The 25,337-nt window shown below is 37.1% G+C and overlaps 1 protein-coding gene across 5 annotated transcripts in view; it reads left to right on the top strand.

Moving 5' to 3' along the window:
* LOC117517618 (nck-associated protein 5-like) overlaps positions 1-25,337 on the top strand; it is a 372,045-nt gene that overhangs the window by 264,063 nt on the left and 82,645 nt on the right. For all 5 annotated transcript variants that reach the window (XM_034178739.1, XM_034178714.1, XM_034178721.1 and 2 more), the window contains 3 exons: positions 5,797-5,835; positions 5,926-6,045; positions 23,205-23,309. In XM_034178739.1, coding sequence (XP_034034630.1) covers positions 5,797-5,835; positions 5,926-6,045; positions 23,205-23,309 — 264 coding nt within the window. The remainder of the gene's footprint in view (positions 1-5,796; positions 5,836-5,925; positions 6,046-23,204; positions 23,310-25,337) is intronic.

Raw genomic sequence — 25,337 nt, forward strand, 5'->3', positions numbered from 1 at the left:
CTAATCTTAACTTGGTTGTCTGGCTGTGAAGAGGGTCACCCTCAAAGGTCAAAGTTTAATAAGGAACCAAATCTCAGTCATAAATTATTTACTATTTTGAACCATTTTGACATCTGTCTAGTCTAATCAGCTCTGTGAAGTCAGTGAGGGCTGCGAAATGTCATCATAGTCATACAACCATCAGGGTAAATGTGCATTTGCAAAAACAAAAGTATGTTCCTTCAGCTGCACCCTTTTTTTCACTTGGGGTCGTCACAGCGGATCTGCATGCTGATTTGGCACAAGTTTTACACCGAAAACCAAGAGCACTACCCACTTGGGCACCACCACTGTTTGAAAATAGGGCAGCGCAGTCTTGTTTGAACCCTGCGTGATATCGCGGGATTTGACCCCTTATGGGGTCAGCTGCTCCCGTTCTGCAAATATACACAGCAGAATGGTGTACTCTTTTGTTTTCGGCTGCAAATACCAAAGCAGTTGTGAAAAGTGTTTTTCTTTCCCGGTTTCCATGGGAGGAGTAAAGACGAGGTGAATGGGAGATGTCCTATCTATCATAAGTGTAGTTCTGTTCTCTCGCCTGCAAAACCCCCTTGACATGTTTGTGCTCGGGGTTCTAAACAAACCACAAAACATGTCCCCCTTCCCACTGCATCGTCACTTTTGCTGTGCATTTTCACTTTGTTTGCGTGCAATTTGCGTCATATTTTCATATTTATTTATTTATTTTTTATTAATTCATTTGAATGGGACATTGCATATTAATGACCAGACAACAAGTGCTGTAAATATGCTGGGATTTAGCTCAAGGCTAATTTCCATCCGCAGTCCCATGGGGTAAAAATACCACCAACACAGAACGTACATGAATAATACAAAATAATACAATACAATATAACACATTACAAAACAAACACTGCAGTAACCAGTTAACATGATAGTACAAATGAAACGACACACAGTCAACACTATTACTAAAGTGCCTAAATCATGTACTTATATATATAGCCCCTTTAGCGCAAGTGAGACTGTGGTGCGCAATTAAAATACAAAATTTGAAATGGTTATATTATAGCATCAAACCAGATACAACCCCAGTGGTAAACATACCACTGTCCCAGCTTTTTGGAAACATGTTGCAGGCATCCATTTCAAAATGAGCAAATATTTGCACAAAAACAATAAAGTTTATCAGTTTGAACATTAAATATCTTGTCTTTGTGGTGTATTCAATTGAATATAGGTTGAAGAGGATTTGCAAATCATTGTATTCTGTTTTTATTTACATTTTACACAGCATCCCAACTTCATTACCTCCGCCAAGGAGGTTATGTTTTTGGTCGCGTTTGTTTGTTTGTCTGTTTGTCAGCAGGATAACTCAAAAAGTTTTGAACGGATTTTGATGAAATTTTGTGGAGTGGTTGGAAATGACAAGAGGAACAAGTGATTAAATTTTATGATCCGGATCCCGATGCTAATGCGTTAGCATGTCTATGGCGTTTTCAATGTTGAAAGTTAGCATTAAGCAGTTGCAGCTGTCATCACGTTCGGGTGCATTTGTTTTCGAATTGTAATATTTCTTAAATTTATTTTTGTTTATATATTAATAATCTAATGATTATTATATACAATTTTAGAGAAAGAGACAAAAAGAAATAGATCACTGTGCCAAGGAGGGAATCTCTTTAGGGTCAGTGACCCTATGGCCTTGTTTAGAGAAGTGTTTCATAAATGTTAAAAAATTCATATTTGCAGTTTAGTTGAATAATAAATTGAATTTTGTCTCATATGTTTTTGTCTATAAGCACATGCAATATCAATATCAGTGCTCAGATGACTGTAGCTTCTGGGAAAGGTGCAAGTTGCAATAAAATGTGATGCCAAGCGCTAAGGATACATGCTATCCAGTCACAGTAGATGAAACTTTTTTTTACTACTGAGCAAACATCATTGTTAGGCTTTTTTAGGTTCAATGATTCCACAGCGTGTAGATGTTATGGCGTCACTGACCCCATGGCCTTGGCAGAGGTTTGCACTCTCTGAGTGCTTCTAGTTGGAATTGTGGTTGTATCTTACTATAATGATTATAGCTTATATAGGCGACCCTCCCCTCACACACAACCCCTCCAAACACACACACTTTACCTGTCTGAGGGGGAACATGTGCCCAACAGCCTTCCTTTGGGACCTCTGCTATCTTATTGTTTTGAAAATGTTTGTAAAGTACTTTATCTCATGCCCACTTCAAGATTTATGTCCAGACCCAGATTCAGATTCTTGTTTGAGTTATTCTGCAGCAGTGACTGGAACAGTCTTGTTTCACACCCTAGTATTCCGCCACCATGGACCGCATCCAGGCTTTGCAAGTAGCCATTACGTAAATGCGAGCTCGAATATCTGCAGTACTTCTCTGTTGCCAATGTTGATTTTCATAAGGCGTTGTTTGGGTTTGGCTGCTCTCTGGAACATCCTGAAAACTTGCAGAACCACAAGTTGGTGGACATTGTAGTCAGTCTAAAACCGAAGATGATCACGCCTTAAGCACTACATTTCTTCTGGGGGTCCTTGGTTACCACTGGAATGACTTTGTGTCTAAAAAACAAACAAACAAAAAAAAAAAAACAGTAAATTCGGGAGACTCAGATGAGGAGTGCCACTTGCCTTGTGAGGAACATCAGCAATGATATTGAGGCTCCAGGCCGTGTTTCTTTGTGCATGAAAACGCACGCAGGTGTTGACAACCTCAACAACTGCAAAACAACATGAACGTTGGGGATGAGCCAGTAGTCTGCCTGGGTGGTTGCCATCCAGGAATCCACTTGGTGTGGCAGATGTGATGATGTAAAACTGTTTGCCAGCCTGTGGGTTGTGTACCTGCAGGATGGACTGAAGAGAATATTGTGCACTGAAAAAAGCTGAATAAGACTGTGTCCAAGTGGCATTTTTTTTCTGGGTGCCAGCATCTTTTTCAATGGCTCTCAATGAGAATGGAGTGCATCCAGCCACAGACAGCCGCCGCCAGAAAAACAAACAAACAAACAAACAAAAAAAAACGCTGCATTCAGTGTCTTGTTGCAGAGTGGATCGCCTTTTATGAACACCTGCTCAGAGCACTTTAAGGTGAAAATCTTCAACTTTCCAATGCAGCACCGTGATGTCACCACAGCACCTATTCAGGAAAACGGGAAGAGGAACATTTTTGCTGATTCGTCACTAAAAATATATCCCAATAGAGACCAAAACAAACAAACAAATCAAAAAAAAAAAAAAATGTCTGCGATAGCAGATTGGACAGACATTTGGTTCTGGCTGTGGGCAAGTTTGTTTTTTTGCCATCCATTATGAGCTCGTCCTTGTCAGCTGTTTATCGTTGTCATAGGAACATGTCAGGTGGAGTGCTTTTTTCCCCCTATTGAAAATGCTGAAAGTGGTCAGATGAAAGCATTTTGCCTACTTTTCCATCAAGAAAAAAAAAAAGTGATGCATGGAGATGGAGCCTAAATGTTGCTGTAAGTAAACAGGATGCATTTTGTTTTCAGGCTTCAAAGGTGGGGTAAGAAAAAAAAACATCAAGATAAAATCAGAATCATCATTAACTGTTGACTGTGTTCATGCCCACAGAGCTGGTGCACACATGTGATCAATTACAACATTTTGAAACAAGGAAACGATCGGTAAGGGGGCGTGGCTCATTGATCTCTAATTGCTCTTGTTAAATTTGATTTTGCGTCTTCACAGCAGGCAGATCTGTAACCTGTGCTTACATAAGCAGAGATCATTTCCCCAGATTTACTTTCATTCATTTACTAAACGGGAGCAATCGCGCACTGTGCGGCTTCACGCGGTATTAATGAGCAATCAATGGAGAGAAATCAGAGAGGGTTTTTGATTGGAGTTGCGGTCTGAAGTGCAGGCGGCTGTGAGACGATCCAGGCACAACAGCACTTTAGCTGAGCACATCTCTGCCATGACACCACCCCAGTGCCGTCAATACCAACAAAACCACATAAATCAGCCAGTATGAGGCTCGGATTAAAAGCTTTGAGCCCAGACGTCAGATCAATGAAATTCAGCTTGTCAGATGACTAACTAGTTTGATTTGACTTAATGCCTTTGATGCAATACTTTGCAACACAGACATTAGAAATGTTTGCAAGAAAAAAGGACTAAAGTCCTCATGGTGCTCTCATGCCAACATGGTTGGTGTAGTGGAGACGGTGCTCTTTTGTTTGCAGCTGTGAAAAGGTGAGCAGCAGAATTCCAGATGGGCAGCAAAAGCCCCACATATAGGCTGAGGTCGTAGCAGCCTTCACCTTCTTCTTTCATGCAGGAAAACATTGATCCTGTGCACCACAGTGTGATGAATGGTTGCTCACTGCATAGCTGCACCTATTACGAGGTGAGAACGTTTGGACCAGTGAGTGAGAACAGCTAAGGATTCCATGAGGATGAAATGACGAGACAATGGTTCACTTTGATGCATCAATTTTAAGGACAAAGAAAAAGAAAATAAAAAGCAAAGAAACCCTTTGTGTAGCCCTAGTAATGCTCCATAGCAATGCAGTATCATGATAGTTCGTGACGGCATCACGTGAAGTCAATTTAATCTATTAGATTGTGATGCCTTCACAAAATGTATTACATTTTCATGAGTTCACGTTCTAATAGATCTCGAACGGCTGCGAGAGTGGGATGATTTTTGTGGACTCCCCATAGGGCATTAGGGTTAGACTGCCAATCGAAATACATTATTCAGCCAGGGGTGACCCCATCGCGAAAATCTACTACATTTCATGATGGTGTTAGAATCTAATAGTGTGAGATTCGGTTTTCCACAGACATGTCTATCACTTGCATCCGCCTTCATGCCAGCCTCAAGCAACTGTGGAGAGAAACACGACGCCCACAATTACAGGCTGAAATATATGGCAGAACAGGAAAGTTAAATCAGAAATCAACAATGGATAGAATGTTTGACAGGGGATGATACCAAAACCTTTACTGTAAATTACTCAAAACCTGTTTCAGACCATTGTTCTGAAGTCCGTATGAAAAGTGAGACATTATATGCTGTGGTGCCACCTGCCGGACTGATTAGGAATGTGCATCCATGTCAAATTATTTCACATTTAAAGGATACAGTCAGCTCAGTCTCTGTACCTGCACAAGTTGTACATTGCATGGTCTGATTAATTTAATATTTATTTTGATCTGCTCTTCTGAGCTAAATAAGTAAATAAATAAAATCAGTGTACAGGTTACAGTCGCTGTCACGTTTTCTAAATGAAGCCGAGGTAGTTTCATCTGCAGAAAAATGGTGGCATTCATTTAAAACAATGAGTTCTATCAACGTGTTGAATCCACTACTTGCACCACAGCTACCAACTGGTACAGAAAACACCATACTTACCTGATTTGGCCATCACTGGATTTCCATCTTCACTCAGACATGAAGGTACGATGGGAGGGATGCCATGTGATTCCAACACTACAGAATCACTTTTGGAAATGTATGAAATGACAAGGTCAAATATAGGCTCAAAGCATTTCATCCAACACCTGTTGCACAACAAATGATTAAATAAGCATACAGCAGAATTATGGACTGGGAAAAAGTGTAATAATTCAGTTTTTGTTTGACTTGGCTAAAGAAGCATGAAGTGAAACAGGCTAAAGAGTCCTGCAAGGGTCATAAAAGGTCAAGAAAGTTTTATTTCCTGCCAAAGGATCATCTGAATTAATATTCCATATCACGCCTGATTATTTTTCTTTCTCTGTTTTTTTTTTCTTTTCTTAAAGGTTGCCAATCAGGTCGTGCAGGCGCTTCTCACCCAAAAGGTTTGTCTCACTTCCATGGCAACCATTTTAAAGCTTGATACTGTACATTTCTATTCTATCGAATGTGACTGATGCACTTTTCACCATCAGGACCTTAGAGAAGAATGTCTGAAGCTGCAAACTCGTGTTTTTGACCTCGAGCAGCAGAACCGGGCTTTGAGTGTTTTGTTCCAGCAGCGGATCAATCCAGCCTCTGACCTGCTTCTCCAGGTATGCCGCCAACACCCGCCCACCATTAAATCCCACACTTGTTGAGCAGGTGACGTGCACGCTGTGGACACGTGAGGCACCGTTCATTCAGAGATGATAACACCTCCAAACCACCAACAAAAAAACAGTGAAACTGGTTGTTGACTTACAGAAAGCAAAGCTGCATCTGTCTCATAACTCCCTTATTTTTTCACTTGGTTTTCTTTGAAATTGCTGTCTGTCTGCAAGAAATAAGGGCAAACACTTTGATTTGTAGAGTAGTCATGTCAGCCTTTATCCTTTTCTTGACTCAGGAGCAGAAATAGGGGCCTTAAGGCGCCAACACCTCCCATGTTTTGTTTATTGCTGATTCTTCCCGATTTCATATTAAAGATTGACTAGGAATGTTCAGTGAAGGAACATCTGGAGAATAATAACCAGGCTGCCGAACAAGCTTGTGAAAATATGAAATAATGATGAAAACTTTGAATAAGTAAAACATTCAGTAACTAGAAGAGCACTCGTCAAAGTTCTTAATCAAGGTCAAAGTCAACTAATCTAACAAAAGTGTTTTAAAATTTCTTGGCTCAAACGCTCTGTCCGTATCTTCCCAACAAATCTTGATTTTATTTATTTAACCAGGTTAGTCCCATTGAGATCAAAACCACTTTTGCAAGGTTGACCTGGACAATTAGAAAGTTTCCAGTTGACTGAACCTGCATGTCTTAAAATGTGGGAGGAAACCCATGCAAACCCATGCAAACTCCACACAGAAAGGCCACCGGTGGGAATCAAACCCATGACCTTCTTGCTGTGAGGCAACAGTGCTAACTACTAAGCGACCATGCTGCCCAAATTTCAAATTAAAAGGGTCTATCTCAGGACAGCTGCAAACTGTTTGCCAAATGTCAGGTTTGTAGTGATTTTGTTAAGAAACCACAAACTGAATGTTGGAAGGTAAAAGGGAATTAGCTAAAATATCAGCTCCTTGGATTTGAAGTATAAAGTAAAGTATAAACAATATCTTGTGGAAGTTTTAAAAATATGTTGTTCTTTGGCTTCATTGAGATTTCATGCTCAACTGTGTCAAACCGCACTAAACAGTTTACAATTAATCTCCTACAAAGAAAAATGTAGGAGATACATACACCAAACCCAAAGGACATCTGTGGCTTCATAAGTAAATTGTTGCATGTTTGTAGCCCTTTTATACTTTAACTTTATTAATGTGACAATTATGTCAAATTCCTGTAGCAAATCCAGATCTGAATCTGCACAAAATTTCACTTGATTGTCTTCCATTTGATACACTGACGACTGACAGGATTCATCAAGATCAGTAGATAAGGTGTTAAGAAATTGATAGAAATACCCCACCAACAAATAAGTAAATACCACCAACAACAACAGGATTCACATCCAAACAAAAAGCAATGTCAATTTTTTCATGGTGGAATTGACCAAAATATTTCATGTGGGTTGACTGAAAGCATTTGGAAAAATAGACTGGAATGTTGGAGGACTTATTTCAGTACTTACAGGAAACTCTCAAAGATACCCACATTTAGATCCTCATTAAGCCCCAGATGTAATGGGTTCTTCCTGTTGACAACACAAATTGTTCCATTTAGCTCGGCTCAAAATGTTTTGTGAAATCGATTCAAATGTTGAAAAATGTGCCATATCGTTTTCTAAAAGAAAATATAAAATGAACTATAATCAATCAATCAATCAATCAATCAATCAATCAAATTTTATTTATAGAGCCCTTTTACAACACACAAGGTGCACAAAGTGCTTTCCATTAAAATCAAACAAGGAAAAGACAGTGTACAAACACTTAACATTCAAAAAATAAAGTGCAAAAAAAAAAAAAAAAAATACACCATCACTGCTTAATAAGTATCAAAAGCCAGTCTGAACAAACGAGTTTTGAGTCGAGATTTAAAAAGATCAAAGTCTGTCATAGTTCTCATGTCAGGGGGAAGTTTGTTCCAGAGTCTAGGCCCACATATAATCTATACTCCAGTCCTGCACTTTGGTGTGTTGGATTCTTTATCTTGATAAAAGTAATGATTCCTCCAAGTTTCTAGCAGAAAAAAAAAGAAGTTGTCTTGTAGAAGCCCTGAGGGCCATTGGTGCCGTTGGTAATCCCTTGATATTGTAGCGTGAAGTGAATAAGAGTCTACATTTCCTCTGGACAGAACACCAGTGCATTGTGTGCCAAAGGATTGCACATGACGTGTCTTGTCCAAGGACGCGCACTAGTAGCCTGAAGCACATAGCAGGAACTGAACTGTGGTCCATCATATTTTCCAGAGTGCAGGTTGTACTGGAATGTAAGTTTTACCTGTCAAAAAATGCCTATTGAAAAAGGAAAAAAAAAAAAAAAACATATGGAGGATAAGTTGCAGTTTTTTTTCTTTATGTGGAATTCACTTTTTAACACAGCATTTCCCTGGGGGTGAATATAACAATGCACAGAAACTCAGCAGCACATGTACACACCACCGCCTGCACCGTTACTTGTTATATGGATTTTAATTTCCAAAAATAATCAAATAAACCCGCGTTGGCCACCATATGGGATGTTATTTGATGCAGTCCTATATAAGTACTTATTATTATGAAGATTACTGTTATGAATGTAGGATGTTTCAGTATATAGCTCACACAGTAATATAAGTCACAGAACCTCCCAAACTTGTAAAAAAACTCTTGTCTTATACTCCGTAAAAGGCAGTATATATTAGCAGTCCTCCTCCGATCCCACAGGGCCGTCTGCTCTGCATGAAAGAAAATCAACCAAAGGTTTAGAATCCAAATCAGGATCCTTAAACTGGCTGAAAGCCACATTATTACTTTCACTGACATCCATCCTGGAGGGTCACGATCTAGAACTGCAACAAATCAGTGTGTGATAACAGTTTCCCTGAAATGTGATTGAGCACAGTGATTTGATGACGTGGTGCACTGGAACTGTTCCATGTGATTAAGCACACCTGTAGTATAACTTCAACAAAACTGTGGCCTTCTAGAAAACTTGCAGGTGATGTTAGATTCCACGGAAATGCAAGGGATACCAAAGTACATCAGAGGTCACAGCCGCAATAGGAATTTCCAACACTTTGAAAATCCCACCACAGCACACTGAGAAGAGGTTCCTGGTTCCTTGCAGACACCTTCCGGTACCCTCTAAGGTTTTTCAAGGCATAGACTACGTCTCAAACTGTGACCTTCCAGAATGCATATCAACAAATGCCAGAGATCACATGATGCCTTTGCAGAAGTAAATATTAGCTGCGAATGCAATTTAATTAGCAGTTTTGTATTTATTTATTTTTTTACAGTACAAAACCTAAAGAAAAGCTGGATTTTTTTTTTTTAGTAGAAAGTTGTCATTGGGAGGTTTAACAATAATACAGCATCCCGTGGCTGCAAGGTCAGAATGGAGGCTTTCACACCGTTGTGCAAATGGCTGCAGGGCGCCTCTGTCAATATGAAAATAGCGAGCTGGCAAAGGAAAAAGAGAAAACAAACCATCAGCCCACCGAGAGCAGCGGGAAAGTGAGGAGATAAGACAATGAGGGAGATGAAAATGGAGAGAAATGAGTTTGCAGAGAAGCACGAGGGTAAAACTAAGAAGTGGCAGAAATGGCGTAAAAAGAGAAGAGAAATAATAAGGTTGTGGGCCTGTTGAAACACTCGCTGTCAGTCCTCCAGCGCCATTATTGGACAGGCTGCGACATTGTCAAGAGAAATTGGCACATTAAAGGCTTGCAGAGGGATAGTGAGGGCGCTGCCAGGACGTGGAATCCAGCTGGAGACTTGAAGTAAGGCAGAGCTGTGTTGCTTTGCCGTTCAAAGGCTCTTTGATGTGTGTTTTCCCCGCCTTTAAATTTTATACAGCTGAAAAGAAAATCACACACAGAGGAGAAGACAAAGTGTAAATACAAAGCAAGTGAAAAAAGAAATCAAATTTCATATTATCGTAACTCAGATGGATTCAGAAGGTGCTGGAAAATGTGGCACTGAAAACTTGTAAAATATCTAGATACACACAGAAACATGTGTTCATGTAGAACAGCTTCTTTTTTTCATCTGTCTGTTTTATGGCGTCATCTGAACGTAGCCCCAGAACTGACCAGAGGACTGTTCTCTCAGGCGTCATGTCTGTGTGTCTGTATGCTGGAGTTTATGGTTTATTATTATTATTAGCAGTAGTAGTATTGTGTTGTTGTGATTCTCATGATTATTATTATTAAAATTATTAGTAGGAGTAGCAGCAGCAGTATTAGTGTGTTGTTGTGGTTTTCATTATTATTATTATTATTATTATTGTTATTAGTAGTAGTGGTAGTAGTAGTAGTAGTAGTAGCAGTAGTAGTAGTACTGTGTTGTTGTGGTTTCCATTATTATTATTATTATTATTATTATTATTATTATTAGTAGTAGTAGTAGTAGTAGTGTGTTGTTGTGGTTTTCATTATTATTATTATTATTAGTAGTAGTAGTAGTAGCAGCAGCAGCACTATTATTGTGTTGTGGTTTTTATTATTATTATTAGTAGTAGTACTGGCAGTACTAGTAGTAGCAGCAGTATTATTGTGTTGTGTTTATTATTATTATTATTATTAGTAGTAGTAGTAGCAGTACTAGTAGTAGCAGCAGTATTATTGTGTTGTTGTGTTTATTATTATTATTATTATTATTATTAGTAGTAGTAGTAGTAGTACTAGTAGTAGCAGCAGTATTATTGTGTTGTTGTGTTTATTATTATTATTATTAGTAGTAGTACTAGTAGTAGCAGCAGTATTATTGTGTTGTTGTGTTTATTATTATTAGTAGTAGTAGTACTAGTAGTAGCAGCAGTATTATTGTGTTGTTGTGTTTATTATTATTATTATTAGTAGTAGTAGTAGTAGTAGTAGCAGCAGCAGCACTATTATTGTGTTGTGGTTTTTATTATTATTATTATTAGTAGTAGTAGCAGTACTAGTAGTAGCAGCAGTATTATTGTGTTGTTGTGTTTATTATTATTATTATTATTAGTAGTAGTAGTAGTAGTAGTAGCAGTACTAGTAGTAGCAGCAGTATTATTGTGTTGTTGTGTTTATTATTATTATTATTATTATTATTATTATTATTATTATTAGTACTAGTAGTAGCAGCAGTATTATTGTGTTGTTGTGTTTATTATTATTATTATTATTAGTAGTAGTAGTAGTAGTAGCAGTACTAGTAGTAGCAGCAGTATTATTGTGTTGTTGTGTTTATTATTATTATTATTATTAGTAGTAGTAGTAGCAGTACTAGTAGTAGCAGCAGTATTATTGTGTTGTTGTGTTTATTATTATTATTATTATTAGTAGTAGTAGTACTAGTAGTAGCAGCAGTATTATTGTGTTGTTGTGTTTATTATTATTATTATTATTAGTAGTAGTAGTAGCAGCAGCAGCACTATTATTGTGTTGTGGTTTTTATTATTATTATTATTAGTAGTAGTAGCAGTACTAGTAGTAGCAGCAGTATTATTGTGTTGTTGTGTTTATTATTATTATTATTAGTAGTAGTAGTAGTAGAAGCAGCAGCAGCACTATTATTGTGTTGTGGTTTTATTATTATTATTATTATTAGTAGTAGTAGCAGTACTAGTAGTAGCAGTAGTATTATTGTGTTGTGTTTATTATTATTATTATTATTATTAGTAGTAGTAGTAGCAGCAGCAGCACTATTATTGTGTTGTTGTGTTTATTATTGTTATTATTAGTAGTAGTAGTTCTAGTAGTAGCAGCAGTATTATTGTGTTGTTGTGTTTATTATTATTATTATTAGTAGTAGTAGCAGTACTAGTAGTAGCAGCAGTATTATTGTGTTGTTGTGTTTATTATTATTATTAGTAGTAGTAGTAGTAGTACTAGTAGTAGCAGCAGTATTATTGTGTTGTTGTGTTTATTATTATTATTATTATTAGTAGTAGTAGTAGCAGTACTAGTAGTAGCAGCAGTATTATTGTGTTGTTGTGTTTATTATTATTATTAGTAGTAGTAGTAGCAGTACTAGTAGTAGCAGCAGTATTATTGTGTTGTTGTGTTTATTATTATTATTATTAGTAGTAGTAGTAGCAGTACTAGTAGTAGCAGCAGTATTATTATGTTGTTGTGTTTATTATTATTATTATTATTATTATTATTATTATTATTATTAGCAGTAGTAGTATTGTGTTGTGATTCTCATGATTATTATTATTATAATTATTATTAGTAGTAGCAGCAGCAGTATTAGTGTGTTGTTGTGGTTTTCATTATTATTATTATTGTTATTAGTAGTAGTAGTGGTAGTAGTAGTAGTAGTAGTAGTAGTAGCAGTAGTAGTAGTAGTACTGTGTTGTTGTGGTTTCCATTATTATTATTATTATTATTAGTAGTAGTAGTAGTAGTGTGTTGTTGTGGTTTTCATTATTATTATTATTATTATTAGTAGTAGTAGTAGCAGCAGCAGCAGCAGCACTATTAGTGTGTTGTGGTTTTTATTATTATTAGTAGTAGTAGTAGTAGCAGTACTAGTAGTAGCAGCGGTATTATTGTGCTGTTGTGTTTATTATTATTATTATTATTAGTAGTAGTAGTAGTAGCAGTACTAGTAGTAGCAGCAGTATTATTGTGTTGTTGTGTTTATTATTATTATTATTATTATTATTATTATTATTATTATTATTAGCAGTAGTTGTATTGTGTTGTTGTGATTCTCATGATTATTATTATTATAATTATTATTAGTAGTAGCAGCAGCAGTATTAGTGTGTTGTTGAGTTTATTATTATTATTATTATTATTATCATTATTATTAGCAGTAGTAGTACTGTGTTGTTGTGATTCTCATTATTATTATTATAATTATTATTATTAGTAGCAGCAGCAGTATTAGTGTGTTGTTGTTGTTTTCATAATAATAATAATAATAATAATTATTATTATTATTATTATTATTATTATTATTATTAGTAGTAGTAGTAGTAGTAGTAGTAGTAGTAGCAGCAGCAGTATTAGTGTGTTGTTGTGGTTTTCATAATAATAATAATAATAATAATTATTATTATTATTAGTAGTAGTAGTAGTAGTAGTAGTAGCAGCAGCAGCAGTATTAGTGTGTTGTGTTTTTTATTATTATTATTATTATTATTATTATTATTATTATTATTAGCAGTAGTAGTAGTAGTAGCAGCAGCAGCAGTATTAGTGTGTTGTGGTTTTTATTATTATTATTATTATTATTATTAGCAGTAGTAGTAGCAGCAGTATTATTGTGTTGTGTTTATTATTATTATTATTATTATTAGCAGTAGTAGTATTGTGTTGTGATTCTCATGATTATTATTATTATAATTATTATTAGTAGTAGCAGCAGTATTAGTGTGTTGTTGTGGTTTTCATCATTATTATTATTGTTATTATTAGTAGTAGCAGCAGCAGCAGTATTAGTGTGTTGTTGTGGTTTTCATTATTATTATTATTATTAGTAGTAGTAGTAGTAGTAGTAGCAGTAGTAGTAGCAGCAGCAGCAGTATTAGTGTGTTGTGGTTTTCATCATTATTATTATTAGCAGTAGTAGTAGCAGCAGCAGCAGTATTAGTGTGTTGTGGTTTTCATCATCATTATTATTATTATTATTAGCAGTAGTAGTAGCAGCAGTAGTATTGTGTTGTGATTCTCATGATTATTATTATTATAATTATTATTAGTAGTAGCAGCAGTATTAGTGTGTTGTTGTGGTTTTCATGATTATTATTATTATTATTATTATTAGTAGTAGTAGTAGTAGTAGTAGCAGTAGTAGCAGCAGCAGCAGTATTAGTGTGTTGTTGAAACAGCATTAGTGAAGGTTACAAATGATCTTCTTATGGCCTCAGACAGTGGACTCATCTCTGTGCTTGTCCTGTTAGACCTCAGTGCTGCTTTTGATACTGTTGACCATAAAATTTTATTACAGAGATTAGAGCATGCCATAGGTATTAAAGGCACTGCGCTGCGGTGGTTTGAATCATATTTATCTAATAGATTACAATTTGTTCATGTAAATGGGGAATCTTCTTCACAGACTAAGGTTAATTATGGAGTTCCACAAGGTTCTGTGCTAGGACCAATTTTATTCACTTTATACATGCTTCCCTTAGGTAGTATTATTAGACGGCATTGCTTAAATTTTCATTGTTACGTAGATGATACTCAGATTTATCTATCCATGAAGCCAGAGGACACACACCAATTAGCTAAACTGCAGGATTGTCTTACAGACATAAAGACATGGATGACCTCTAATTTCCTGCTTTTAAACTCAGATAAAACTGAAGTTATTGTACTTGGCCCCACAAATCTTAGAAACATGGTGTCTAACCAGATCCTTACTCTGGATGGCATTACCCTGACCTCTAGTAATACTGTGAGAAATCTTGGAGTCATTTTTGATCAGGATATGTCATTCAATGTGCATATTAAACAAATATGTAGGACTGCTTTTTTGCATTTACGCAATATCTCTAAAATTTGAAAGGTCTTGTCTCAGAGTGATGCTGAAAAACTAATTCATGCATTTATTTCCTCTAGGCTGGACTATTGTAATTCATTATTATCAGGTTGTCCTAAAAGTTCCCTAAAAAGCCTTCAGTTAATTCAAAATGCTGCAGCTAGAGTGCTGACAGGGACTAGAAGGAGAGAGCATATCTCACCCATATTGGCCTCTCTTCATTGGCTTCCTGTTAATTCTAGAATAGAATTTAAAATTCTTCTTCTTACTTATAAGGTTTTGAATAATCAGGTCCCATCTTATCTTAGGGACCTCATAGTACCATATCACCCCAATAGAGCACTTTGCTCTCAGACTGCAGGCTTACTTGTAGTTCCTAGGGTTTGTAAGAGTAGAATGAGAGGCAGAGCCTTCAGCTTTCAGGCTCCTCTCCTCTGGAACCAGCTCCCAAATCGGATCAGGGAGACAGACACCCTCTCTACTTTTAAGATTAGTCTTAAAACTTTCCTTTTTGTTAAAGCTTATAGTTAGGGCTGGATCAGGTGACCCTGAACCATCCCTTAGTTATGCTGCAATAGACTTAGACTGCTGGGGGGTTCCCATGATGCACTGAGTGTTTCTTTCTCTTTTTGCTCTGTATGCACCACTCTGCATTTAATCATTAGTGATTGATCTCTGCTCCCCTCCACAGCATGTCTTTTTCCTGGTTCTCTCCCTCAGCCCCAACAAGTCCCAGCAGAAGACTGCCCCTCCCTGAGCCTGGTTCTGCTGGAGGTTTCTTCCTGTTAAAAGGGAGTTTTTCCTTCCCACTGTCGCCAAGTGCTTGCTCACAGGGGGTCATTTTGACAGTTGGGGTTTTTCTGTAATTATTGTATGGCTTTGCCTTGCAATATGAAGCGCCTTGGGGCAACTGTTTGTTGTGATTTGGCGCTATATAAATGAAATTGATTTGATTTGTGGTTTTCATCATTATTATTATTGTTATTATTATTAGTAGTAGTATTAGCAGCAGCAGTATTAGCGTGTTGTTGTGGTTTTCATCATTATTATTATTATTATTATTATTATTGTTATTAGTAGTAGTAGTAGCAGCAGCAGTATTAGTGTGTTGTTGTGGTTTTCATCATTATTATTATTATTATTATTATTGTTATTAGTAGTAGTAGTAGCAGCAGCAGTATTAGTGTGTTGTTGTGGTTTTCATCATTATTATTATTATTATTATATTATTGTTATTAGTAGTAGTAGTAGCAGCAGCAGTATTAATGTGTTGTTGTGTTTTTTATTATTAGTAGTAGTATTAGCAGCAGAATTATTGTGTTGTGTTTATTATTATTATTATTATCATTATTATTAGCAGTAGTAGTATTGTGTTGTTGTGATTCTCATGATTGTTATTATAATTATTATTAGTAGTAGCAGCAGCAGTATTAGTGTGTTGTTGTGGTTTTCATCATTATTATTATTAGTAGTAGTAGCAGTAGTAGTAGTAGTAGCAGCAGTATTATTGTGTTGCTGTGGTTTTCATTATTATTATTGTTATAATTATTAGCAGTAGTATTGTTGTGTTGTCGTTGTCATGATTATTATTATTGTTATTATTGTTATAATTATTATTAGTAGTAGTATTGTGTTGTGGTTCTCATAATAATTATTATTAGCAGTACTATTGTTGTGTTGTCATTGTCATGATTATTATTATTATTATTATTATTGTTATATTATTGTTATTATTAGTAGTAGTAGTATTGTGTTGTTGTTTGTATTATTATTATTATTATTATTATTGTTATTATTATTTTTATTACTAGTAGTACTTGTGTTGTTGTGGTTCTCATGATTATTATTAATAGTAGTGTTGTTGTGGTTGCTGTCATCATCATCATTATTAGTAGTATTGTTGTTGTCATGTCTATTATTACTACGACTAATAACAACAGCAGTAGTAGTAGTAGTAGTAATAGCAGTCGTAATAATAATATTGATAATAATAAGAACAGAGCAGTCTCTGTTGTGGGGGACGCAAAGCATCAAGTGTGGGAAGAGGTTGGAGCAACCGTGGAGAAGGACTTTTGGTCGACACCAAGGTGCTTCTGGATGACTGTGCAGCACCTCCTGAGAGGAAAACACTGAATCTTCAAAGCTGTATACAGCCAGGATGGGACTCTGATCATCATCAGTTTCCCTGGTGGAAGTCAGTGAGGTAATCAAGCAACTCCACAGTGGCAAAGCTCCAGGGGTTGATGAGATCCATCCACAAATGCTGAAGGCTCTGGGTGTGCAGGGACAGTCTTGGATGACACGTTTCTTCAACATTGCATGGACACCTGGGACAGAGCCAAAGTTGGTAGGCCCCATATTTAAAAAAGGGGGACCAGAGAGTGTGTGCCCAACTGCAAGGGCATCACACTACTCAGCTTCCCTGGTAAAGTCTACTCCAGGGTGCTGGAGAATAGTCGAACCTCAGATTGAAGAGGAACAATGCAGGTTCTGTCCTAACCGTGGAACAACCAACCAGCTCTTCACTCTCACAAGGATCCTGGAGCTGGCCTGGGAGTATGCCCAGCCAGTCTACTTGTGTTTTGTGGACTTGGAGAAGGTGTATGATCGGGTACCCCGGGAGATACTGTAGGAGGTGCTGCGGGAGTATGGCGTGAGGGGGGTCCCTTCTCAGGGTCATCCAATCTCTGTACTCACAAAGCGAGAGCTGTGTTCGGGTCCTTGGCAGTAAGTCTGACTCGTTTCCAGTGGGGGTTGACTTCTGCCAGGGCTGTGCCTTGTCACCAATCGTGCTTGTGATATTCATGGGCAGGATATCGAGGCGTAGATGATCATTTAAAATTTTCAAAAAACTTTTACCATATTTTCTGAAGTTCAGTCACATGAGTTGCACCTGTAAAAAAATGTCTCTTGAAGAAAAAAGAAACAAACATATCCAAGTCACACTGGAGACTTGTACTCCGGAAAATATTGTGTACTTGTTGGGTTTGCATTTCCAGACTTTGGATGTTTGACGACAAGAGGGGTATTTTAGGTATTTTGTACCTGATAATGATCTTTATATTCAGCTTACTGTCATGTTTCAGAAGAATTTCATATTATAAAAATAAGCATCTCAGGGTTTTTTTTTTTCCTTCTCTTCTCTGGAGCCGAAGGAGGCGACCTAATCACCCATTCAAGTGTACAATTTCCAATCTCTCTGAGAACCTTTTGCTTATCAGTAATTAAACATTCTCTGTGGACCCCTGTGGGCAGCTTGAGTTTCTCTGATTAAAAGAAAAAACACAATGCCTTTGATGGTATCCACCACCAGTTAACTGCTGTCTCCTGAACTGGTTCCACATCAAAAAATTAGCCAGTTAATGTTAAAAAAAAAATTGTTGGAGAAAATAATTGGTATTATGTATATCCATGGTGGGTCAGAACCTTTCCAAGAGGTCAGAGAACAAATCAGAGCAGTGGAAAGAAGAATAATGAGTCAGAAGAAAGCAAAATAAATGTTGTTGTGCTACTTAATCAGGAATCTATTCTAATGAGACAGAGTTTAGAGTTGAATTCAGTCTTATGCAAAACCATTTCACAAAACCATAAAGTTCAGACAAAAGATCTGCTGTGTACCTAAAAATGCTGGATAATCCAAGGACCTGAAAAATATAGCTCGTGCCCAACTCAGAATCTTTGAGACAAAATTAAATTTTGTCCATATCTGTTTGTGATTATACAGTACAAACCTTTATATGCTCGAGATATGAAACAACTTCACGTCTGACGTCTGTCTTGTCACAAGCAGCTGAATCTCTATAGTGTTTTTCTGATGCATTTAGATGACTGTTTATCTCTGATGCTTGAAGAAAAGCCTTTATATTGATTTATACTTATAGATTAGGTTGTGTAGGTGAACTTGATCTGCTGGGTGTCAACGGCACCCGACAAATGTTGATTCCAGTGCCACAGAAGACAAATTATTGCAAAATGAAAAGAAATAATATTCACCATGTTAAATTTATCTCCCTGTTTCTATTATAATGATTATTATAAAAATTAGTAGATTTTATTATGAGATACCAGGTCATAACTAAATGACAGTTAGTTACGTTACAAAGTCATCACTATGAGTAATTAAATTGTTATTGCACATTGAAAGTCATATTAATTATGACTTAGTCACTACTACAACATAATTTGAGACACAAAGGCATCATTAAGGAAACCAAGACATGCGTAATTACAAAGTGTTGTTCTTATTGCAAGATGAGTTTTAATTGCAAGATACAGTTATCATTACAAGTCACACTTACAATAAAAACAATAAAATAAAAACAGTATTGGACATAATTATTTAAGATTATCATTACTTTTTATTTAATTTGTGGTAATGTGATTTGGTTTGTGAACAGCAGCATCTATTATTATTCTTATTATTAATAATAATAAGAATAATAAAATTATTATTATTATTGTTGTTGTTTTTGTTCACTATTTTGTAATTATGACTTACTATTTCATAATGAAGGCCTGAAACTTCAGTTACCACGGTATCTCATAACAATGACTTAGTATCATGTAATTATGTCATATTATCTTGTAATTGTAGCTACTTTGTAATTAAAATAGGATTGTATAATAACAAATCAGTACCTGAGTAATGACTTTACTGGATAATGATGAATTGTGGCATATTGTAATTAAAACTTACTATTACAATTTATATCTCAAATTGTGTTGTAATCATGACTGAATAACCAGGACTTGAAATTTCCACCTTGTAATTATACTGTGATTTACTCTCATGATTGAGATACTGAGTCATCATTATGCATTAATGATACAAGATACTGCCACATTGTTTTGAGATACTGTAGTAATTTAAGTATCAGGACTTCATTATGAAATAGTAAGTGATAATTACAAAAACATTAAATTATGATATTAGGACATAATTACAACATACTAAGTTATAATTGTAAGAAACTAATTCATTGTGAGATAGTCGTAACAATCACTTTGTAGTAATTGAAGTATGAAGTCTTCATTATGAAATACAACTTAATTACAAAAAAAGTTACATTTACACAATGCTAGGGCATAATTACACCAAACCAATATAACAATACAACATTTTAATTCACTATTATAAGATAGTATTTTATTATGAAACTGAGTTGTAATTGTATTTTTTTTTAGCGGCCAAACCAGGCTTCCATCTATTGTTAATTTACAGAAACCACCTCTGCTTTTTAAAGTCTGATGTTCATCATCTTACACAATTAACCACTGTTAGATAGGAAAAGAGGAAAAGGAGTCTTAACCAAATTATTTCAGCAGGAACCAGGAAATTAATCAGTTATTGATATCAGGTCAGCATTTACATACAAAACAAAGACAAAGTCTAAAACGATGATTTGGTGCGTCGACCTTGAAGCTCAGCTTTGCCTCGTCATCCGTCGCTCCCCTCCACGATCCTCCACCGTGACCCTGTGACACTATTGACTGAATCCCTGATGAGGATGCTGAGGAGGTGAAATCCAGCACCTACGATAAGATCAGAGCCTCCCGTGACACCTCGGCCACTCCCACCCCACGTGAACGGCCGGGAAGCTGCATCAGAGCGGCACAAAGTACAATTTGATGACTTCACAACTGAGATGAGACAAAACCCATTTAATCCTGACAAAATGAAGCTTTGATCAAAGTTTAAATGATGATATTTCGCATATTTTGACTTTTGACAAATCAAACACAGCAGGCTTCCAAATCCCTACATGGCGACGGTTTGTAAGTTCTTATCTCTGTGCTGAAGATGCAATAAAAGTGGGCATTAAGTGGTTTCCATGGCGCTAACGTCCTCGCCTCACCTCGTCAGTTGGCCTCGTTGTAAGCTCACAATAATATCAAGTGAAGCTGCAGAGAAAAATGTAGGACGGCTCTGTTTTGGCCACTGGCGATCAGACAAAGGTTGTTTGCTCTTAAGAGACTGAAGAATTGTTTAGAAGCTGCTGTTTACTTCACAGAGTGTTCAGGGAACATCTTTCCCTGTGCAGAAAACATTAATAGAAACTGTCATCCAAGAGTTGGAGGAATTATGCCTCCTGGTTATTTCAGCATTATTTAGGCTTTTGTGCCAAAGGAAAGCAGTTTAAGAGATGCTTTTATTCTGAAGGTGCAAATTAAACATGAACATATCAGAAAAGAAAATACATAGTCCCCAAGAGAGCATTAGGAAAATATATACAATTAAAGATCAAATGTTCCATTTCTTTTTAATTTGAGTGCAGGGAGCTGAGCGTAATTACACTGAGATTAGAACGTGGAGATGTATTTGGTTTCATATATCCCTCCTTCTCAAGTAGAACAGTTAAATAAGGCAAGAGACCACAGACCAGCTGAGGAATTTTAAAAAAGGAATCCCTTAACCCCTAATAGAATTATTCCCATTCACCCCCCCAACTGATGACGTTAATGACTTTGAGCGAACGTTGGGAATCAGGAGCAAGCGATGCGGCCTTTCAAAACATTCATATACAGATGGCTGAAATCCAAAATAAGGTTCAAATTCAGTGTGTACTTGAGATTTTTTGTGACAATTTAGCGCATTTACTTTAAGGTAAAGTCTGTACATGGTCCACAGGTTTAGAATTTAATATTAAATCTGTATTATAATTTTTGTTGTTGTTGTTTTTGCCAATTTTAAAATTTGCAAATTTTAGTGTAATTATACATGAAATTTAACTTTTTGCTATCATTCAATTAGCAAAATATTTATTTAAAATTAAATTAAAAATTAATTATCAGTATCATTTTGTTCTTGCTGTTGCCTCACAGCAAGAAGGTCATGTGATCGCTTCCCACTTGTGTCCTTTCTGTGTGGAGATGCATGTTCTCCTTGTGTTTGTGTGGGTTCCCTCCAGGTGCTCCGGCTTCCTCCCACATCTAACGACATGCAGGTTGTGTGGATTGGAAACTTTAAACTGACCGTAGGTGTGTGGTTGTGAATCTGTTTGTTTATATGTGGCCCTGTGATAGACTGGCGTCGTGTCCAGGGTGTTGTACCCTGCTTCATGCCCTATGACTGCTGGGATAGGCTCCAGCCCCTCCATGACCCTTAAATGGAGAACTGCAAAAAAACTGTACTTGTCAAAATTTACCAAATAATCCAAAATGTAGCTAAATTTTACTCTAATAAGCAAAAAAAATAAAAAAATAAATAAATCTGCCAATGGGGTAAGAAAAATTTACTTGGTTAGAATTCTCAAAACTAGCAAAATGTCTAGGCACTGAATAATCAAAATGTGCCTTAAAACTAGACAGAATTCTTATTTTAAGATTAGCCTTTGTCTTAAAATAATGAAAACAATCTTGTTCCTTTGCTTGGCTGATTTGACATCCACTGCCTTTCCTTGTTACTGGCTAAATACAGCTTGATATTAGCTGGAAAAACTTAAGAATAGGTGAGATACATTTTCCAAAAATAAGACATTTTTTCTTCTAATTATTTTTCTATTTAGACAAAATTGAACAAAACTGTTCTTTAATCAAGGCTTTTTTTTATTTACTTTCTTAGATAACAGCCTTTGCAGTGAGTAAGAGGATATAGAAAATTAATGGATAGATAATTTAGTTTATGTTCTTATAACAGTCCTGTTTTCATCTAATAACTTGTTCTGATTTTTTTGTGTTGTTATAGGTTCTTGACCTTTCTCTTGTAAATAGCTATGGAATAGCATTAATTGGTGTAATATCTATATACATAGATATTATTATTATTATTATTATTATTATTATTATTATACAGTGTGGTAATACGAGTTTAAAAGACACTAATGTAGGAAATCTGTTTGCACTAATTTATTTTGTGTAACATTAATTTGGAATGAAACAAACTGTAGAAAGTCTTGAAAAAAAAAAACCAGTCAGGATTTTCAAAGAGGCTGTCCAGATTTGTCCCGGGAAATACAGATACAGATCATTTATATTTGTCATTGTAACAAATCATTTCAAATGATTTTATAAGCCCCCTTCCCCCTCACATGTTTTTTTTTATTTTATAGAAAATCTAAATATATATTTCAAAGCCTGCTTATATAAAAATGTATCCAAAGCTTTTGCATTATTTTAAATTTGACAGTCATATTTTGCACACACACACACACACACACTGAAAACACTCTCCTGTGCACATTTGCACATTTTATTACTGTGAATTATTCAGTGTTTAGTGTATATTTCTACATGCTGTACAGAGAGATTGCAGATCAAACCGAAGTCAAATTCCTTGTATTCTGTGGATACTTGGTGAATCAAAGCTATTCTGATTCTGAATCTGTGACCCTTAATTGAAATAAACGGGTACAAAAAATGAATAAATGAATGAATGAAAGAAATTGTTCTGTGGATCAAGTCAGTTTGTTAACTGGAGGAGCCATGGAGACGTTAACATTTCAAATGAATCCTCCATTCTGATGGTTTTATTTACACTGTTTTTGTCGATTTCTAGAATGTCATTTTCTGAAATTGTTTAGCCTTAAGTTAAAAACTTTGTGTGGCGCCCCCTAAGGAGAGCACAACCTCTCTTCTTTGACGCCCCTGAAAATCCTCCCTAATATTCTCCTGCTGTGTCACTCATGTCAAATTCACCTGGGCATGTCCTTTCCTTTCAGAAACTGCACTCCCGGATCATGGATCTGTCTGCAGCGGATTTGCTCCTGGAGCCAGAGAGAAGCAAAACATTTTTGCAGTCCAGGAACTCAGACTCTCCCTCCAGTGTAAGCTGAAGTAAAAGAAGAAGAAAAAAAGCAGAAGACAAACATGTCCCCTAAATGTACCCCCACCCTGTGAAGATATCATTACAAGATCTTAAAATACAGACTGAATGACGTGAGGTTGCGACCCCTCGGTTGCTCTCCTGCAGTATCACTTGGCTCTAAGAGGAATAAATCCTTGTCATATTACCAGAAAACCATCGATTGCGACTCTTCAGTAAAACCGACTCCATAGGACAGTGTGGTACATTAGTCACCTTATATATTATGCATTAAGTCCTGAAAATGAGTTTTCTCCAGTATGGGTTTGTTTTTTTTTGCCCCCTTACCCAACTGAAAATGTCACCTGATAAATTCTGTGTGATGCAGGAAGGTGGAGAAGAGCTCAATCAAATATTGGCTTACATGTGAATTATACACCTGAATTAGTTTTGCAAACTTGTCCATTGAAACTTTAATTTAATTTGCATAGTCTTTGTAGTGAAACATCTGCTGTGTCATCTTGACTGCACAGGAAAATGTGATTGATATTCTCTACAGTTTGCAACGTGCAATCCACCAGCATCCTAAGGAAGATTTGTCACGATATTTGATTGGTCTGTCATGCCATTAAAAAAATAAAATAATTCTTCATAAAATTCAACAGCAAGGACAGCAATTAGATGCGCAACATTACCCAACATCTACGCAAACGTTTCAACAGATATTGTGGTTAATCATAATGAAGGAAATAAAAATTGTTGTGTGGGCCGCCAGAAGAGGAGGTACTGCTGGCCCACCACCAGAGGGCGCCCTGTCTGGAGTGCGGGCTCCAGGCACCAGAGGGCGCAGCCGCCTCACAGGAGCAGCCAGGGTGACAGCTGTCACGCATCACCTGCAACAGCTGTTACCAATCATCTGATCGGCAGGGGTATATCAGCAGGACGACGTCTCCACCTCTTTGCCGAGATATCGTCCTACCTGGAAGGTAACGTACCTCAGCTGACTGTTTGACAGTATTCTTTGTGACTTTGTGCGTTGTTATTGTGGACTACTTTTCCAACGAGAGGTGGAGGTAGCTTTCCTGCTATACGGATTCTTGGGTGCAAACGCGCCCTCATTTAATTGCTTTTTGTTCCTCGCCAGCAGTACCAGGTCCGACACGCGGAGGCAGTGGCCACCTGGGAGTTCGGGACTTGGCGGCTCCAGTATTCCTGGGGTCTGGTGGCGGAGGAAATCGTGTGGTTCCGGTTCTGCTTTGGACAGGCGTCTCCTATCTTCGAGCCTGCCCACACGACATCTTTGTGAATTGACTCTGGTCTGTTGTTGTAATCTGTTGTATTTGTTGTGCACATTCACAACAGTAAAGTGTTGTTATTTGACCTACTCCATTGTCTGTTCATTTGCGCCCCCTGTTGTGGGTCTGTGTACCTACACTTTCCCAACAGGATATCTCGGCCAGCGTCATGGATCCCGAGGGGCGTCAACCGGCTGTTGAACGGCCGATGGAAGAACAGGGCGCACAGGCGTCCGCAGGAGGAATGATAGGTGAGTTGCAGCGGATCCTCACCGCTTTCACGGCTCGGTTGGATTTAATGACCGAGCAGAATGTCCTCCTTAACCGCAGGGTGGAGGCTCTTGCCGCGCAGGTGGAAGCGCGCCCTCAGGGCGCTGCTGCGGCTCTCCCTCCTGTCGACCCTGTGCGTAACAGTGACGTTCCACAGGTCGTTCAACGACCCCTCCCACCTTCCCCGGAAGCATACATAAGCCCTCCAGAGCCGTACGGAGGTTGTGTGGAGACGTGCGCGGACTTCCTTATGCAGTGTTCGCTCGTCTTCACACAACGTCCTGTCATGTACGCAACTGATGCCAGCAAGATAGCTTATGTAATAAACCTGCTTCGCGGTGAGGCACGTGCTTGGGCTACAGCGCTCTGGGAGCAGAATTCACGGCTCCTTCAGACATATGATGGGTTTGTGAGGGAGTTCAGAACAGTGTTCGATCACCCAAATAGAGGAGAGACCGCTTCAGCCGTGCTGCTGTCAATGAGAC

Source organism: Thalassophryne amazonica, chromosome 1 (assembly GCF_902500255.1).
Source record: "Thalassophryne amazonica chromosome 1, fThaAma1.1, whole genome shotgun sequence".
NCBI lineage: Eukaryota > Metazoa > Chordata > Actinopteri > Batrachoidiformes > Batrachoididae > Thalassophryne > Thalassophryne amazonica.